This window comes from Nematolebias whitei, chromosome 20 (assembly GCF_014905685.2).
Source record: "Nematolebias whitei isolate Nwh7 chromosome 20, NemWhi1, whole genome shotgun sequence".
Lineage (NCBI taxonomy): Eukaryota > Metazoa > Chordata > Actinopteri > Cyprinodontiformes > Rivulidae > Nematolebias > Nematolebias whitei.
In genome coordinates this window covers 21,532,720-21,552,725 of record NC_056517.1, presented here as the reverse complement: position 1 = coordinate 21,552,725, position 20,006 = coordinate 21,532,720, and the positions used below count along the sequence as shown (strand labels likewise).

The 20,006-nt window shown below is 41.6% G+C and overlaps 1 protein-coding gene across 1 annotated transcript in view; it reads right to left on the bottom strand.

Annotated features, from left to right (window-relative positions):
• LOC119426747 (myosin-IIIa-like) overlaps positions 1-11,533 on the bottom strand; it is a 45,659-nt gene extending 34,126 nt beyond the window's left edge. The window contains exon 1 of the mRNA XM_037694328.1: positions 11,348-11,533. Within this exon, the coding sequence (XP_037550256.1) occupies positions 11,348-11,515 (168 nt within the window). The 5' untranslated portion in view covers positions 11,516-11,533. The remainder of the gene's footprint in view (positions 1-11,347) is intronic.
• Positions 11,534-20,006: the final 8,473 nt, after the last annotated feature.

Sequence of the window (20,006 nt, the reverse complement as noted above, 5' to 3'; positions counted from 1 at the left end):
AGCGACCACAGGCCGGCCCCAGCCCAAAGGGCAGAGCAGCATGGAGCCGCAGCTGAGGAGGGCCGGCCCCCACATCAAGAGCCCCGCACCATAGGCCCGGAGACGCCCCAGCACGCCACCTATGCACCCCCCCACACACACAGCACCCCCACCGCAAATGCCACACAGGAAGACCAGCCAGTGCCCCGATGAGGCGAAGCCACGCCCCCAACCGCCGCCCTACACCACCAATGACCACACGTTCACTACCATAGCCGATCCCGAAAGCCGGCAGCCACCCCGGTCAAAGTGCCGGCCATCGCAACCAGGAACCTAGATTAAAAGAATCGGAACAGCCCAGGAGGAACCGAAGCACCGGCCCCATCACTGACCGCCCCCAAGGCCCAAAGCCCACCCACAGCCCAGACCCCAACAATGTGCCCCCCTCCCCCTCCATCCCAGACCCCTAGTGTCACACGGAGAAAGGAGGTGTTTGTGAAAAATAAAATAAAATAAAAAAAATAACTAAATAAATAAAAAAAATAAAAATAATCTATATATGCATAAATAAATTATGAACAGACCCACTTCCTCCTCCTCCCACTCGAATATGGTGTTGATGCATGTTGTTATACAGTGCGTTTAAAATGGGGGGATGAGGTGGCGATCGGCACAGACCCACCTCTTGCCCAGACAGTGGGCGGTGCCCGTTCACCCCTCATCTCCGCCCCGAACCCTAAATGTCTACATGCTACATATGAGAGTGGGCACAGGTCCGGGGAGGTGGAAATGGTAGTACATCCCACCACCTAAGTGCGATCATGTGCCCACTCCAGATCCTATATATGCATGTGTCGTGAGAGTGTTATAAGTGAGTGTCTAGGTTGTATATTAAAATTAGGGCCCAGGACCCCACCAGCCACGGAGATGGATGATTCTCCCTGTAGCTCAGTAGTGCACCTGAACCCCAAAACCCTGTTTGAGTGGTGGTGTGGTGGAGTGGGCGGAGGAGGACGTCGGGATGGGGAGGTGAACTGAGGTGGCAATGCCCCCCCAGGGGACCAGCTCCCCCGCTGACCCCAATAGGCACCCCCACTCTCCAAGATCCACCAGGGGACAGAGGGTCTAACAGAGATACCCAGGAGGAGGTGGCAGCCGCACCACCAGGGATCAAGGCCACGGACCGGCACATAGCCCCCGAGGACCAGCCAGAACCAGGGCCAGCAACCCAGACCCATCCCGAAACCGTCCAGACACCCCAACCCGATTCCCAGCCCAACACCCAGCCCCCCAACCAGAGAGGCCACCAAACCCCAACTGGGATAATCAGCCAGGAGTGCCCAAACAGTCACAGATAGAGCGCCACAGTGACCAAGAGCGCCCCCCCACCCCAAAAAAGCAAAAGACCAGTCCACCCATAACAACACCCACAGCGAGAGTGCCCTATGCAAGTGTGGGCACACACCCAGCGAGCCCAGACTCCCCCGGTCCCACAGCACAGAGCCCCCCACATGAGAGCCCCCACCCCACCCCAGCCACAGCCCCCCACAGCCCCCCACAGCCCAGCCCCCCAGCCAAGCACCACGCCGCGGCCACCGCCAGGCAAGAAGACGCCCAGGCTGAGCCCACCCGTCCCCTCCCTCAGACCCCCCCCCCCATCAACAGTCCCACCCCCCCATGGCACAGGCCCCAAAGCCCACCAACGCACCGAAGGCCCCAAGGCCAGGGCCGGGCACCGGCGCACCCGCCGGCCCAAGACCCCGGCAACATACCTGTCAAGGCCCGAGATCCCTGGACCAAGCCGGGAACCCCACCCAGGAGCGATACCACCCCAGAACCCATGCCCGCGTCCACCCCAGACCCACCCAGGGACAGCCAGGTCACCAGGCCAGTAACCCATGTCCGCCGGTACAGACCGCCCAGAAGCCCGCATGCAGCCAGCATAGGCCATCACCCAGAACCACCAGAGCCACCTCCCCAGTCGGGCGCCACCGCTCCAGGCCCATGACCCCCCCCACGTCCCCAGCCCCGACACCCCACCCACACCCACCACCATGCCCCACGGGACAGAATCAAAGGGGACCACCCACCTCCACTACGTGTTGGAGCCGATTAAAGAAGTCCAGAGAGAATAGTCCGATGTGGGGGTACAGGCTGTCTCAAGACTGATGTAATCTAACAGAAGGTCTTTATACTGTTTAATACTAAGTGTATTTTTATTTTTCCAATTCATGAGTATAGTTTTTTTTTTGCTATACATAGGGCAGTGAGAATAATATGAATTGATTTTGTCTCCAAGGTGACATCATCTAAGTGGCCCAATAAGCAAACTGACGGAGAGAGTGGAACATTACATCTCAGACACTTTGATAAGTCTTCACATATCCGGCACCAAAACCTCTGAACAGGTGGACAGAACCAAAATGCGTGGATGTAATTGTCAGGAATATTGTCTGTACACTGTGAGCAAATATTAGATGATGCGAAACCCATCTTGAACATCCGTTGACCTGTATAGTGTACTCTATGAAGGATTTTGTATTGTATTAGTTGTAAATTCGTGTTTTTAGTCATTTTAAAAGTTCTCAGACAGATCTGCGACCAAAAGTTTTGGTCAAAATTAACTGACAAGTCTGTCTCCCATTTTACAATGGGAAGAGATATAGCTTCATCTATTTTACTGAGTTTCTGATAAACCTTAGATAGTAATTTGGGAGGGTTAAGATTAAGGAATTCTAATACACTTGTTGACATTTCAATCCTAGTGTTATTAAGGTTAAATTTATTTTTGGTTATAGATTTAATTTGTTGATATTCTAAAAATGTATTCTTATCAATCCCATATTGTGTTATTAATCTGTTAAATGGGATGTAGTCCACTTCTTCATATATATGTTCCAAATATTCAATTCCTTTACACCTCCAACCTGGGAAGTTTATCATCTTATTCTGTTGTAGGATGTCAGGGTTGTTCCAGATGGGTGTACGTTTACAAGGGATTAGTGAAGACTCTGTCATTTTAAGAAACTCCCACCAAGCTGTCAGAGAGGAGCTGATATTGATGCTTTTAAAGCATTCCTGTCGTTTTATGTTTGAGCTAATGAATGGAAGGTCCGAGATCATTATATTATTGCAAAGTGTCTGTTCTACGTCTAGCCAGGGTTCATCAAGGGGTGTGTGTTTTATCCATTTTGAGATGTATTCTAGCCTGTTGGCTAGAAAATAATAATAAAAGTTGGGTAATTCTAGTCCTCCTTTATCTTTGGATTTCTGTAGTGTTTTTAATCTAATACGAGGGCATTTATCTTTCCACAGAAATTTAGAAATAGAGGAGTCCAGGGATCTAAACCAGTCAGATGATGGTTTATTTGGGATCATTGAGAATAAATAATTTATTCTAGGCAAAACCATCATTTTTATTGATGCGATCCTTCCCATGAGAGATATGGGTAAAGATTTCCATCTAGCCAGATCATCCTCAATTTTCTTTAAAAGTGGGGTGTGGTTTAGTTTTGTTAAATCTGCTAATTTAGGCGAAACTTTGATACCCAAATATGTAATATTCCCTGATTGCAGTTGTGTAATAAGTGAATTGTTGAAAGAGCAATTAATTGGTAGAACTGTGGATTTTAGCCAGTTTATAGAGTAATCTGAAACTTTTGAGAAAGTGTTTATCAGTCCAATAACCTGAGAGATGGAGGTTTGTGAATGCCGGAGGAAGAGCAGCACATCATCAGCATATAGACTGATTTTGTGCTCTCTGTTCTTGCATTTTATGCCTTTAATATCTGTAGTTTGCCTGATTGCTGCGGCTAGCGGTTCGATGAAAATAGCAAACAGTGAGGGGGAGAGTGGACATCCCTGCCTGGTTCCCCTTTGCAGAGCAAAACTAGCAGATATTTGATTGTTTGTCCTAATGCATGCTGAAGGAGAACTGTATAATATTTGTAACCAATTTATGAAATAATTTCCAAAACCAAATTTATGTAAGGCTGCAAATAAAAATTTCCAGTTAACTCTATCGAAGGCTTTTTCTGCATCTAGAGAGAATATTGCAGTTTCAATATTTTTACTGTAAGAATAATCTATTAAATTAAATAATCTGCGTGAATTTGTGGATGAATGTCTCCCTTTTATAAAACCAGTTTGGTCTGGATGTATTATTAGAGGAGTTACCTTTTCTAATCTTTTTGAGAGGGCTTTACAAATTATTTTAAGATCAACGTTGATAAGAGATATTGGACGATAACTGGTAGGTAATACAGGATCTTTGCCTGGTTTTAACAGGAGACTAATGTTGGCAGAATTTATATTTTTTGGAAGACAGTTACTTTTCTCAGTTTCTTGTAGCATTTTGTGAAATAGTGGTGCCAGGATATTCCAGAATTCTTTATAGAACTCTGCTGGGAATCCATCTGGACCTGGAGCCTTTTTATTGGACATGCTTTTGAGGGCTTCCTGGAGTTCCACTGGTGTCAGTGGTGAATCCAGCTCCATTGTTTGACTATCTGATAGTTTAGGAAGTGTTATTTTATCCAGGAATTCATTAATTTCATTATCTGATGGGTTTATCTGGGGCGAATACAAGTCTTTATAAAAATCTCTGAAAATGCTGTTAATTCTTTCAGGATCGTAAACTGTATTCCCAGTCGAGTCTTTAACACCAACTATAGTTGTTTTTTCCTTATTTATTTTGAGCTGTTTAGCTAGAAAGCTACCTGACTTATTGCTCTGTTCAAAATTTTTGATTCTAAGTCGTTGTATTAAGAATTGAGTTTTTTTGTTAATACATTCTTTTAATTCCAATTTTGCTTTACGCATTTTATCCAGCATTTCTTCATCTTGAGAGGCTTCTAACGATTTAATGGTTTCTTCTAGTTCCTGAATATGTTTATTTTCTTTTTTCTTCTTTTGTGATGAGAATGAAATTATTTTACCTCTCATTACAGCTTTACCTGCCTCCCAGAGAATAGATGCTGAAGTTCCAGGCACGTCATTATACTCCAGATATGAAGCCCACTCTTCTGTAAAATATTTGATAAAATCTACATCTTCAAGCAGTGATGTATTAAATCTCCAGTTTATACTTTTAGGGTTTTCTTTTCTGTTTGCTAGATTTAAACAGACAGGAGCATGATCACTGACAGCTATAGGGTGAATCTCAGTGTCTGAGATGTCCGTCAACAACAAGCTGCTGACTAAAAAATAATCCAGACGAGAGTAAGAGTGATGGACAGAAGAGAAGAAAGTATACTCTCTACGATTCAGGTGAAGAGATCGCCATGCATCACAAAGTCCATAATCACTCATGTATTGTTTAACTATATTTATGGACTGCCAACTACGCTGAGTTCCTGCTCTACTACATCTGTCTAATTCTTCATTTAGACCAAAGTTGAGGTCACCTCCAAGTATAAGTGAGCAATCCAAGTGATCAGAAAGTGCTGAGAAAAAATCATGAAAAAAAGAGGTATCAACATTTGGGGCATATATACTGACAATACACAACTTATAGTTATTTATATAAAGTTTTATTATTAAATATCTACCCTCTGGATCTGTGACTGTGTCTAGTATTTTAAAGTTAACATTTTTGTGTATTAATATTGCCACTCCTCTTTGTCTTGAGTTATAGCAGGCACAAAACACATTAGGAAAATCAGTTGATTTAAGATCATCTGCAGTTGTCGTAGATTTATGAATCTCTTGTAAAAAGACAACATCTGCCTGTAATCTTTTAAGCTGGTTAAAGATTCCTAATCTTTTTTGTTGAGTACTGGTTCCATTAACATTCCAAGTTACAAACCTTACTGTGCCCATATTTGTACGTGCGTAGTTAAAGTTGACCAGTGCATGTCACCATGGATACAAATAGATCTAAATAAAATCTGAGTTAATGCTTGAGCTAGCCTGTTTAGATCTTCACAAACAGTGATGTTGGAAGTGGAAAGATACCAGAAGGTTGAGTAGATGCTGGATGTTGTTGAGGTGGAAAGATATGAAGTTCTCATATGAGGTGTCCGTGTGTGTTCTCTTATGAGGTGTGTGTGTGCGTGTGTACTTGTGGGCTTGTGTGTAAATGATTGTTGGGTGGTAAAGAAGCAAAGAGAAAAATAAAAAATAAAAAATAAATAAAAAAAAGAATGACGAAGAGATGTATTAGCAGATACAAAAAGAAAAAGAAAATAAGTGGAAAAACATTATTGGGGACTTTAATTTGCAAGTGTGCTGTCAGGAGAAGCCCTTGGTTAAAGACTTTTTAGATTTATCGGACTCATTTAATCTAACTCAGCATGTAAACGGTCCCACCCAAAAGTGCGGGCATACACTGGACCTTGTTTTAACTCATGATGTGACTGTTAGTAATCTTGAAATTGGTGATAATGTTTTTTCAGACCACATGCCAGTCCAGTTTGAGTTCACCCTCCCCCATCTATCTCCTAAGCCGTGCGCTCCTGCACGTCGCAGCCGGACCATTAACCACTTCACTGCCGCACGTTTCACAGATGCTTATAACTCTGAAATGATGATTCAGCCCCCAGTGTTTCTCATCACCACTGAGGAGCTGACATCCCAGTTCAACTCTGTCTGCTTAAAGACTCTGGATCATGTCGCTCCTGTTAAAACTAGAAAATCAAAACTCAGAGCAGAACCTTAGCTGAGTGACGTCACCAAGGCCGTTAGGCAGCAGTGCAGGAGGGCGGAGCGCAAATGGAGAAAAGACAGGCTGCAGGTCTCTTTTCAAATACTTAAAGAGAGTTGGCGCCATTATCAGAAAGCAGTAAAAGCTGCTAAATCCAAATACTTTTCTGATATCATAACCTAAAACTTTCAGAACCCACGTGTCCTCTTCTCTACCCTAAACTCTGTTCTCCACCTCACTGAACCATCACCTCTGGAACCCTCGACTGAGCTATGCGAGAACTTCCTACACTCTCTTTTTGGAAAAAATTGCGACCACCCGAGCTCTCATTTCCCCTCCAACTCATGACCCATCCATCCCACCTCAATCTGTAGCTCCATTTGACCATTTTGAACCCATCACTCTATCCTCTCTAGAGCAGGTCATGTGCAGCTTGAAACCTTCTGGTCCCCCCTTTGATGTGGTCCCTGCTCGACTACTAAAGGAGGTTTTTCCCACTCTAGGTCCGTCCATTCTTGCTATTGCAAATAGCAGTTTATCCACTGGCGTGGTGCCAAAAACCTTTAAACATGCTGCTGTCCAGTCTCTCCTGAAAAAAACAAACCTTGACCCCTCAGTCGTATCCAACTTCCGGCCTGTCTCCAAACTCCCATTTGTTTCAAAACTACTGGAGAAAATAGTTGAGTCCCAGTTGAAGTGCTTCCTTGAGGATCACACCATCTTAGAGCTATTCCAATCTGGCTTTAAACCTCTCCACAGCACTGAAACTGCCCTACTGAAGGTTTTTAATGACATTTTCGTTTCCACAGATACCAGTGATTCTGTGCTGCTTGTCCTATTGGGCCTTACAGCCGCCTTTGACACCATCGACCATGAGATCCTCATTGCTAGGTTGGAGAAGTGGGTGGGCATCACAGGGTCAGCCCTCAATTGGTTCAGATCCTACCTCGCTGACAGATCATTTTGTGTCTCCATCAAGGATTTTAGTTCTGCAGAGGCAGAGCTTAAATGGGGGGTTCTGCAGGGGTCCATCCTGGGTCCCCTCCTTTTCTCTTTATACCTGCTGCCACTTGATGCTATTTTCCAGAAACACAACATACCCTTTCACTTCTACGCCGATGACTGTCAAATTTACTTCCCCCTAAGACACAATGGTACATGCTCTATTCAACCTCTGCTCGACTGCCTGGCTGACATCAGGGACTGGATGGCTTTAAATGTCTTAAGTTTCAATGAAAAAAGTCTGAAGTCATGTTGTTCCCTCCCAACAACACTATCACAAACCACTGCATCGACCTTTCCACTCTTGCCCTGTCAGAAAAACAAAGAGTCACTATTCTGTGAGTGATACTGGACCCTTCCCTGAAACTTAACAATAATGTAAACATGATTGTTAAATCATGTTTCTTCCAACTGAGGCGGCTGTCTAAACTGTATCCCATATTGTCCAAAAAGAACCTGGAGACAGTAATACATGCATTCATTACATCTAGGCTTGATTACTGCAATTCGCTCCTGTTTGGTATCAGTCAGACCTCCATTGCACGACTACAACTGGTCCAGAATGCTGCAGCCCGATTTTTAACCAGTACAGGCAAAAGAGAGCACATTACACCCGTTTTGGCCTCACTGCACTGGCTACCGGTTCACCTTCGAATTCAGTTCAAAATACTCCTGTATGTCTACAAATCGCTGAACAGTCCCCCCCCCCCACCCCCTCCCCCATCTCTCTGATTTGCTACAGCGTATGTCCCACCACGTTCCCTGAGGTCAGCGGACCAGTTGCTCCTTACAGTTCCAGGAACTCGTCTTAAGAGGTTGATGCAGACTTTCTGCAAATTAGTTGGTAATCCTTTTTTTTTTTTTTATGTTTAGGTTTAACAGCAAAACGGATGAAAAACAATAAGACTACCTGTATAAATAAAGGGTGAATTAAAAAAAATGATGTGGCATGAATTTTACACACACAATATTAGATTTTAAGTTAAAAAATTAAACAATAACATACAAAACTGTAACCAAACAAATACAGTTTTAAAGCATTCAAAAAAGATTGGGGGAAAAAATCAAATGACAATATAAATAGCAATAGCAATAAATAAACAGGAAGAAGCATTATTATATAACCATTTTGGTTATTTACATTTAGAGGCCTGAACAACTCAGTTTTCTTCAAGAATCTCCCAAAAACACGCTCAGAAAGTCACGGGACTTTTAAATGTAATGATTTTACAAATAAAATTGTGAATCCAGTGATGAAACTCATGACAGTTTTGTCCTTCAAATACTAATAGTCTGTGGATCATTACTTCTAGATAATTAGAAAAACCTGATTAATGAGACTTGAAATCTTTGTTTATTCACTAAAAACTGCTCATTAGTGCACAAACAATGGAAAAAATATTTGTTTTAAAAGAACAAAATTACGTTCATTTAATTAGAAAGTAAAAACAGCTTTTGTAAAACTATTGAATGTTTTATAGTAGAACAAATGACAAAGATTTTAATAACTCTGTATGCCTCTGCTTTAAGCATTTCCATGGTAGAGTTGTTTGTTTTAGGCCATGTTTTTGCTTCGTGCACATCTGATTCATTTGGCAAAATGTTTTTGATCAATGCTGAAACTCAGCATGAACAAAAAAAAAGCTCAAAATAACCAGAAAACTAAATTAAAATCCAAAGAGCTGCAGAGATGGTTTACTGACAGATGCACATAAAGACAAAAACATTAGAAGATTTAATCATTTTCATGGAAGGAGAAGAAAAAATTAAAAGTAATGCTTGTTTCAGCAGAAGCTAATTCTTTATGATTTATAAATAACCATGGCTTCATAAGTTCATTTTTCCATAGTGTTTTTTTTTTATTTATTTATCACCTAAATGGATTATCTTCAGTCAACTTCACTAAGTGTTGATAAATTAGTTTTCGCATTCTTCATTACTCAACCATTTCACAGCTCGTTGTATTTTTATTGCAAACTGAAGAAACAAGGCGTTCTGTGATAGGATCTATAAACTTGTAACATAATGTAAAATTTAAAAATACATATATAAATAAAAAGACAACATGTATAGAAAATCAAAAAGAGGCACAATCATAGGATATTTCTGGTTTATAGTTCCTGCCTGAGCATCTAAACAGCCGGTGAATATAACATTTTAAATGTTGAAAATACAAAACAAAAGTAGGTAAAAAGGAGGTTATGTATTATTATGTGTACACCTGTATGAGCTCAAATATTAATTAAACTTCTAAAATTGAGTCTAATGTTCTTATTTTCCTTGCATAAACACTAAAACTTTAGAAATATGCACATACTTTATTCATATTTGTTGGATGTAAACATGAAAACCAGTCCCTCCTTGTGAGCCTGCTGCTTTTCTGACATCGTTTCCAAAGGTTGAATTAAAAGTTTTACTTAAAGAGTAAACTGAGATTCCTCCACGTGTTACAGAAAGAAACATGCATTCATTTGTTTTTTGCCTCATTTCTTCAGCTCCGTAACACTCGACCATCCTTTCTGAAACTAAACAAAATCATTCTGCCTGACTATTCTCTGCAGCCGCAACATTCAAAGCAACTCTAAATTATTTTCATACTTGAGGCCACTAACTGTTTTTTATGGAAATACGATGACAGGAGGGAGTGTGTGAGCAGCCTGTGACAACAAAGCTGTTTGCTTTTCATACGTTATTTTTCTTGTCTAAATTATGAAATTTGATAACGAAACAAGTCCTTGTACAATAATCTGATGCATATGCTAACCCTAAGTAACGTTAATTAATTAGAGTAAGACATTTAAAGCACTTTTTGGATTCTTTTTGCAGCACACGTGTGTTTTTTAGCTCAAAGAAAAGTGTTAAAGGAGAAATATCTGGTTAACCAAATTTATTTATTTTTTATAAAAGTTCTATCTGCACAAGGATGGACTTGATTTAATTTGTTATAAAGGTTTTCATGTTCGAGTGGTGGTTTGTCGGCTGATTTTGGAGCTCTGCGGTTCTCTGGTGAAAACTGATCATTTATGTTAACGACAATGATTTTTGACCACGTTCATGTACCGAAAACACAAAACAGATTATTGTAATTGAGGCAACATTCAAAGAAATGTTAAGATTAAATCCAGTATTCAGTAACTTTGCTCTGTTGACCTGTTCTTTAACTGTAAATCCATGAATGGGACAGACACCTTTAACAGATTGTAATGATTTTTCAGCCAAGGAGGATTTTTACAATAAGGATCCCCTTTTAGATGGCTAATAAATAGTTTATAGATGTGTTATTAATTCCTCTATGAACACTTTATAAATAATTAATTACTGCTTATTATACATTAATTAAGGGTGACAGAGACAAAACTGACCAGTTTGTTGCCAAATAGAGAGACAAATCTGTCACCTATATATTTCATCTAGAGTTGTTATATTTAAAATTTCAGACTAAGTTCCTACCTGGTTAGCACAATAAGCATTTGTAAACCTATTTTTTTAGGATATAAAATTGTACATTATGACTGCATTATAACTATCTACAACTATAGATCACAACTATAGAAACTGGTCAGTTTTGTCTCTTTCTCGTTCTTAATTAATGAATAACAAGCAGTTATTAATGATTTATAAAGTGTTTATAGAGGAATTAATAACATAACTATAAACTATTTATTAGCAATTGTAAGGGGAGCTTTATTGTAAAGTGGCAGCAGATTTTCTAACACAACTCACATGGATGGGATCCAGTATCTTCACAGCTGCTTTGCTTCCATCCGTTTTGTTGAGAACTTTGTAGACTTTCCCGTAGGTGCCTTTGCCAATTGTCTCAATAATTTCCCAGGCGTCGGTCGGGTCCGGAAAATTGTCAAAGACGATCGATTTTCCTGATTGTGGAAACATCTTTAAGAGAGTTCTCCTATACAAAGACAAAAATAAATAAATAAATAAATAAAAAAGTTGGATTTTGGGCAGGAAGATTTTGTACAAACTACAGATTGGTGAGACAATGCAAGGTTTAATCTGTAAGTTAGGACACATCAGTGCCAAGCTCATCTGACATCTTGGAGCCCAATGTAAACGTGAATATTGCCCAATAGTTAGCATATGCCCTTAAAAAAAATCAAATTTCTAATTTTGTGCGTTAAAAAAATGAATCAAGTTGGTTTGTATATGAATTAAAGTGGATGAAAAGTGCATTGAAGACCAAATGATTCAGACCACTTTTAAATATGACAATAAAGTCCAGCTCACTTGAGACAAAAGAAACATTTCACTTTAAGATGGTAGGACTTTAAAAATGATACTGAATGATAGCAAGGAGCACAAAAAGTTAGCAAATTATTGTTTTTTATGTGACTCCAGAACAATCCACAACAGATGTTCAGTTTCTAAACCTAAATCTTAAAGATTTATGAATAAATCCAAAATGACGAGTTTAAACACAAGCTTGTTAAAGCAGAACACATTAAAGAACTCAGAGAAGCACTTAAAAAATCCAAATGTGAACATAAAGTTAAAGCACTTTCATACAAATAAATATTTTACATTTGATTTATGTTTTACTCTCAGATAGCCAACTAATACAGTTATTTCCAAGATGAAGATAAAGAACGAAAAGACTTACATTATTTTACCAGTTTACCACAGGGCATTTTCAAAACCAGTCAATCCATCTCTGAGGGAAAGTTTAGTGTAGAGTCAGCGTCAGGCCTAGCCTGGCCGTGAGTGTAAACCACAAAGGAGGAGCTAACACAACCTAATCTCAGTAGAAATTCCCCTGCTACAGAGCTGCCACTGGAAACCATCCCTAAGTAGTAGAAGCTGCACTGGGATTAGCAGGAATTAGCTTGTGTTGCAGCGTTAGCCATTCTCCATATAGACGCCCATTCATATGAAAAGGAAAGCTGTGTTCACCCTCTGAGCATGCATTAGTGCAAAAAGACTTTTCCGCTCATCACCATTAGTTTATTAATGTTCTGTGCAGACCTACCCTCACGTTATTGTCATATCAAAACTAATAATCATCACGATGATTTAAATAATCTGGGTCGCTGCCATCACAGCGATAAAACTGACAGAACCAGAAATTAATTTGCTGAAACATTGTTAGCAATGAGACCCCTGCACATGAGTCTTTGTGCAGGTATTTGTTCGTCCACTGTACAGCACGCTGCAGACATCTTTCATAATGCATCACTGCCTGTGCATGTGTCAACACGCTGCGACACATGAGACAAGAAGACGAAACCTAAGGACTCACTGGACACCTCCAACAGGAGCAAAGGCTACAAGGAAATAATCCTTCGGAGAAGACAGCATGTGTGTGTGTTGTGCGTCTGCATGCTGAGGGTTATCTAAGCTTGTGTGCCCTGCAGCTCCGGCTGCATGTCACTTTTCATTAATTGTGTTGGGACATGGCATTAACCTCAGCCTGTGTAGATGTGCACATGTAGGGAAGCCACACATGCATGGCTCAGGCGTGCGTTCAGTATAAATAGATAAACTGGGTGTTTTAATAAAAATCGTTGGTTACGTACTGTAACCCCAGATTCTATGAGTATAGGCGTGTAGCCCTTTAAGGCTGTCGCTGATGGGTTTATCCCGTTATGCGAAGCATCACACTGAAAAAATTTAGTCCACGCCCACCTGCTGTGTGGGCCCCACCCGATCCGTATAAGTTACGTTAAGAGCGGGTAATCGGCTCCCAAATAGCTTTATTTTTTCTTCAGCCATTCAGGAGCCAGTGAGGCCCGACGCTTAAAGGGCTACGCCTATACTCATAGAATCTGGGGTTACAGTACGTAACCAACGTTCTATGTCATATAGGCTTTGCCCTTTAAGGCTGTCGCTGATGGGTTAAGGGCGAAGCGGATGTTGTCCTCGCCTCACTGGATCCATTCGAACACCGTATGAGACAGAAGCTTGCCCACAAAAACGTCTTGTCACTCAGCTCCCCATGTGCATAATTACGCATTGCGTAGTTATGTGTGCCATGCACAGACGCATGTTGTGTAACTATACGTTCTGAAAAACATGAACGCCCCGGAAAATTTCAACGGGGAAGGAATATGTTGTGAAAAAAAGGGGGGGGGGGCATGAACCAACTGATTCGTGGCTGAACAGTATAAACAGATTAATAATAACAAGTGAACTGATTATTAATCAAATGAACTGATTGGTAACAATAGTCATGAACTGATTAGTGACAATAGAACCAAAATAACAGACACAACTTGTGACTGATAACAACATCTCACACTGTGAAGCATGCAGACAAATGTGAGCTTAAACAGGGTTCCATGAAAACAATAATATTCATTCTGTTAGAGCATTAAGGACAGAATGTGTCATGGAACGAACTGTCACATCACCCAGATAAAAGCAAATGAATGAGCAGGGTGTTTACCACGCGGCCACAGTGCAAATGTCCTGCATTGTCATACTATTATGCAAGGCAGTTGAAGATGCGATACCCCTAGTCGAGCGTGCTCTGAGGTTGACAGGAGGCTCTAAATCTGATGCTCTGTAGGCTTCAGAAATGGCCTCACACAACCAGTGTGACAAACGCTGGGTGGATAACGGGCGACCTGCAGATGCATCTCTATAATGCACAAACAAATGTTGAGTTTGACGCATTACAGCTGTGCGCGCTATGTAACACGTCAACGCCCGCACCGGACAGAGAAGATGAAAAGATGCTTCTTCTTCTGATCTGTGGGGGGGAGGGAAAAATCCCTCCAACGATATCACTCTTGATTTAAAAGAGCTCGTGATATTTTTAGGCATAAAAGCTGGGTTTGGTCTTAAATCAGCTGAACTACCGTCAGCCTGAATTCTGAGACATGACGGAGCGACAGAGAGGGCAGATAAATCACTCACCCTCTTAGCGGATGTTAAAGCCAGCAGCAGGGCTGTTTTAAGAGACAAGAATTTAAGTGGAACCTGATCCAGAGGCTCAAATGGAGCTTTGATCAGGGCTCGCAGGACCAGCGTTAAATCCCACTGGAGCAAGTGGGTGTGAAACAGGCCTGCGTCTCTGTACACCTTTTAGAAAACGCTTCATCAGCGGATGATTAAAAGTTAAAAATTACCAGGACCGGCTGCGGCCTCGTTCCAATACGACGTCACCGCTGGAAAACGAGGCTAGATGGGATCAGGACGGTGAGCCGGCGTGGAGCCAAACCTTCCAGCAAGATCATCCGATTTGGGGGGGGGGGGGGGGGGTAAGGGAACGGAAAGTCCCTTCATGTCAGCAGCTTCCCAGATAATGCCGGGCAACTCCGAAAGGAGTGCGCCGACGGCAGGGAGCGATGTGGCCGTTGAGGCGGGAAGGCTCGGAGGGGTCGAGCATCTGCTCGGCCCCCCTCGTTCCAACACTGCGCTCCCCGGGAGGAAGCGAGCATCGGGGCTGCTGCTAACGTCACCAGTCCCAGAGGAACCATCCGATTCGCTCCGAGAGCCAGCGTCGAAGAAGTCGATCGCGTCGTCCAGCGAACAGTCTCCCGCCACGGACAGGCAGTCCTCGACGTTAGCCTTAAACAAGGCTGCTCTCCTCTGCCTTTCCTCCGGTGGAAGATCGTCACAGAGGCGGCAGGAGGAAGCGCGGGCGACGTGGCAGGGACCCAGGCATCCCTCGCAGGTGTCGTGCCGGTCAAAGCTAAGCAAGTAACGGGTCTTGCAGGATGGACACAAGCGGATGGTGTTGGAGCTGGACATCTTGTCGAAGGTCAGTGTTGTTAGCTTGCTGAAGAAAAATGGGAGCCGATTACCCGCTCTTAACGTAACTTATACGGATCGGGTGGGGCCCACACAGCAGGTGGGCGTGGACTAAATTTTTTCAGTGTGATGATTCGCATAACGGGATAAACCCATCAGCGACAGCCTTAAAGGGCGAAGCCTATACGAAATAGAACTCACTGTTTTCAAGTGGTTGTTTAGTTTTTAATTAATCTGTTTCTGTAAAATGATTATAAACGTTGAATATTTAGCTCTTTGAAGGAAATTAGTTTGCATAAATTCACTTAATTTTTTTTACGGAATGACAAGCTAATGGGTAGTCTGAGAGAAGCAAAGACCAAAGTTTTTGCTGCCATCTTTAAATGACTCCAGTTTCAAAGGTTTTGACGGGTCACACACAGACTATTTTATAATCCTTTACACTTTGGTATTACACATTCATTTACATAGAAGTCTATCACAGCAGTAGCTAGCTGTAGCACTTCTTGTGTAGCCTGGAACACTTCCTGCAGGAATATTCCCATGTTTATTTTCTCCATAGTTACTTTAGAACAGCTAGATGGATTAGATGTAACATCAACCTGGTTAGCTCATCAAGTTCAGATTTAAACTCTATTCCTTCAAAGTGATGTTGTGGTCGTCTATATCAGGTAAGATGATAACTGTTCATAAGCTCACCACAGAATGACTCTTTAAACTTCAGTCTGAACTAATCATTTAAGATGCATAACAAATGGCTAAATGTACATTTATTAAATTTGTTTCTAATATTGCAAGAGATGAGTTTGCTCAGATTCAAGTGTAAACAGCATTAAATTTTTAACTTTGTGCTTTTACCTTAAAACCACAGATCTATATATATGATTAACTTGCTCTGATTGCATCGTATTCTTATATTAGAACAGGTTTTGTTAAATACTATTATCTAAACAGTTTCAAAGGCAAAAGCAGGTTAAACTCCAAAAGTATGAAATCCGTGCAGGTGCAATTAAAGTATCACTACCAGGTTTTAACATTTAAAAGTAAGAAAGCTTATACAGTTCATGATCAAAATGTGTATTTTACATAATAACTGATCCTGTTTTAGAAGATATTCTTACTGACCTTAGGTGAATGTTGTAAAAAAAGGACTATAGTGAAGAAAGACACACTGTAGAAGCATAAAGCACACTGCATGCACAAGCAGTGATGGGCTGAGCCACTCCCAAAACTTGCAAATTAGGAATCCAAATGAAGTAAGTAAATGTTTGCTAACACTAAGAAAGATGTCATATTTTAAGACAGGTAAAAATAACTTCCCATGCCATTGTTTTATTTGAAAACTTGAAATGCAAAGCAAGCCTTCTACTTACGCCTTTCTGGGAGATTCAGCATGGTTTGGTATCAGCTGTAAAAGTAGAGAGTTGCTTCTTTAAGGCCCACCACCACCTCGGATATATATTATACATCAAAAATAAGGAGAGAAGGCTCCAGTCATTAGTTTGAGTAATTGGTTTGGTCATGAGCACGTCCGGTTAAGCTAGAAGCCGATGACTCTGATGGGGTCATAAATTAGCCTGGAGAAGATAAGCTAACAACAGCAGCAAGGAGCGAGTCAGGTGTAACAGGCCATGACTGCACAGGGGTGCTCTCAGCATCATTTAGCAGTGTCCTGTTACACAAACACCACTGAGGAAAGAGTTTGGGCCGAGCCAGAGCTGACCGAGAGAGCTGGGATTTAACCCCCAAACACACATCAAGTTTTTAGTCTGATAAATTGTCGTATAAAAAAAGAGATTCCCAAAACAACCAGGTGTAAGTTTCATCAGGTTTATTTACAAAGCTTTGGAGAACAGCCAACAATCACAGAAGATCAGTGCATTTACAAGTTCACACTTATCAATGCTTTCAACTGTCTGAGGCTCTGACCCGTTCTGACTTCCTGAACAGAAATAAATAAGTTTTGTAAAAGCTTTCAGGCCCCAACCCCTCCCTGCCTTGTCTAGCTTTAACAGAACCCAGCTGCAGTCAAGGGCACTCGAGGAAACACATCACTGTTCATTCAATCTTTATTTATACATGTTAGTTCCCATTGAACCTCAGGGACTCGTTTACAAGAGAGACCTGTTGCATACAACATACAGAGTAAATGAGGAAAAGAGAACACGAGGGTGGAGGCAGTTAAAAAAATCATGTCTCACACCATGTCCTGGCCGGGGCACGGAGTAAAAGATGTAAAAAAAAAAAAAGACCTTGCAACATAAATAGCAAAATACAATGACATCATGAAACATTTATGCATAGAAAGTCAACAAAGGCAGTCAGCTGTCCATGGACACTCCAGAAAGTTCCACAGTTTTGATTCGATGGTACAGTGTCTATCAGCGGCACAATTCTGATAAGGTCTGGGTGTCCTTGGGTGGGGGGTGGAGCAGGCAGAGCTCTTAGTTTACATATCCTACAGGAGCAATTTGAGATAAGTTGGCCTATCCAAGGCCAGCAGGGAGGCCAAATTCAGATACATAATAATTGCTTTGGGCATGCAGACTCTACTGGCAGGTCAGCCTTCAGTTCTGATGGTACACTCAATGGTGAATCCAAACAGCCAGATCTGTGGACATTCCACCAGTCTGTGCTTGTTAGCCTTCTCCAAGATTGAATCCTTCATGCCAGTGAGTCCTATGAGCTGCAAGTGGCCCACGATTCTCAGAAATTGCGTCCAACTTGCGGTTCAGCTCACAAAGTATATTAGTCTGAGAGCTTGAAGCATGGAGTACTCCTTAAATATCATAAATCCAATTATGTATGTGTCTTCTATGTTCTCAACAAATAGCACAGACAGGAACATCATCTTCCAAACACCCCAGAAATCCATGACATATCCAGCTGTGTGTGTGTCCTTTCAGGGCATGAGGGTTCTCCTGGACCCTGTCTTCTTGTAGAAAAAAAAATATCAATTACGTTGAGAGACCAGCTGACCAGATCCATAATAATTTTCGATTCAGAAGATGTGTAAAGAGAGGCTCTGAGGAGGTTCACAGGACAAGAGAGCAAAACGGCAGGAGGGAGGGAGGAGTGGGTGAAAGCGACCGTCTTCGTCATGAACGAAAGAGAGAATGTAATCGTATCAATTACCTTGAGGATTGAAGACTGATTGTTACATAGAGTAAGGATCATGAAACATTTTAATATTATACACAATAACAGGAAAAGAGCAGTGAAAATTATAGGGCATGGTGAGTGCAACAAAATAAACATTCCCTTGACAGTAATCTGGTTTGGTTTCTTGTGATTATGTTGAGAAAAAGTGGGTTTTAAAGACATAAAACAATATGAAAATGATCAGTTTGCAGAGAAGCACTGCTCATTTCTTTCCATAAATGAAATATCTAGCATTCTTTTAACCTTCCTACTATGTTAGGGTCCGTAGTGACCCATTTTAAAATTTAAATCATGATACTGTCTTTTAAATATTTTTTTTTGCATCAAGGCTTTTTGACTTTGTCTGGAACCTTTATTTAAATAAAAAAAATATATATTTTTTTTCACTAAATTTATTTTTTATTTTTTATAGAACAACACGCACTTGCCGCGCTGGGGTCATTTGTGACCCAGTTATGGTATAAGACTATCAACCAATAATCAGTGTCAAAACTGAAATCATAAACACACTGTGACCTCACTAACTTTGTCATACATATGTTAGGGCCTTCTGTTTTTACCTGTTTGTCTACTTCACTGACCAAAACATCCCCATTTATCCGTACTACTTTTATTGATAAGTCCCTCATACTCTGCTCCCAAAAACTGAAAAAGTTCATCCAGCTGTAGATGCAGAGACATGTTGAGGCATGCCCATGTAGAGATGAGCCTACCTGGATAGCCATGCCCATCTTGATAGGCAGACCTAGATAGACACACCCACCTGGGTGTGTCTCTACATGGGCATGTAGAGACATGTAGAAACAGACACTCCATTTTACCTAGAGCTTGGCTGCATACCAAAATGAAGAGAAGATTCACAGTACAAGAAGCTCTAGATCACATCCTTGCTGAAAATGATGCAGAGGACACACCTAGTGACACAGATGAGCCAGTTTCTGAGGAGGACGATGCTATTGAATATGAATCAGAGTACACAGACTAGTCGGATGAGGAGGGCACAGGTGCTGAAGCTGCTCCTGTAACTGAATTATAAATCCAAAAAGGGTAACATCACTTGGAGTGCGATTCCTCCTGTTTCACATGGCAGGGAAGCTGCTGAAAATGTTATGAAGATGACCCCTGGGATTACAAGGTTTGCTGTGACACGAGTAAGTGACATCAAGACATGCTTTGATTTGTTTATGCCATTGTCACTAAAGAAAGTCATCATTGCTATGACAAACCTCGAAGGGAAAAAAGTTCACGGTGACACTTGGAAGGACATTGATGAGGAGTGCCTGGATGCTTTTATTGGTGTTCTTCTTCTCGCTGGCGTGTACAGATCCAGCAATGAGGCCCTTACTAGTCTCTGGGATGTGTCCACAGGCAGGAGTATTTTCCGCGCAACAATGTCACTTCAGACCTTTCAAATGATCTCAAGAGTCCTCAGATTTGACAACAGAGATACTAGAGCACGGTCTGACAAGCTTGCTCCCATGAAAGACGTCTGGGATAGATGGGTGAAGCTCCT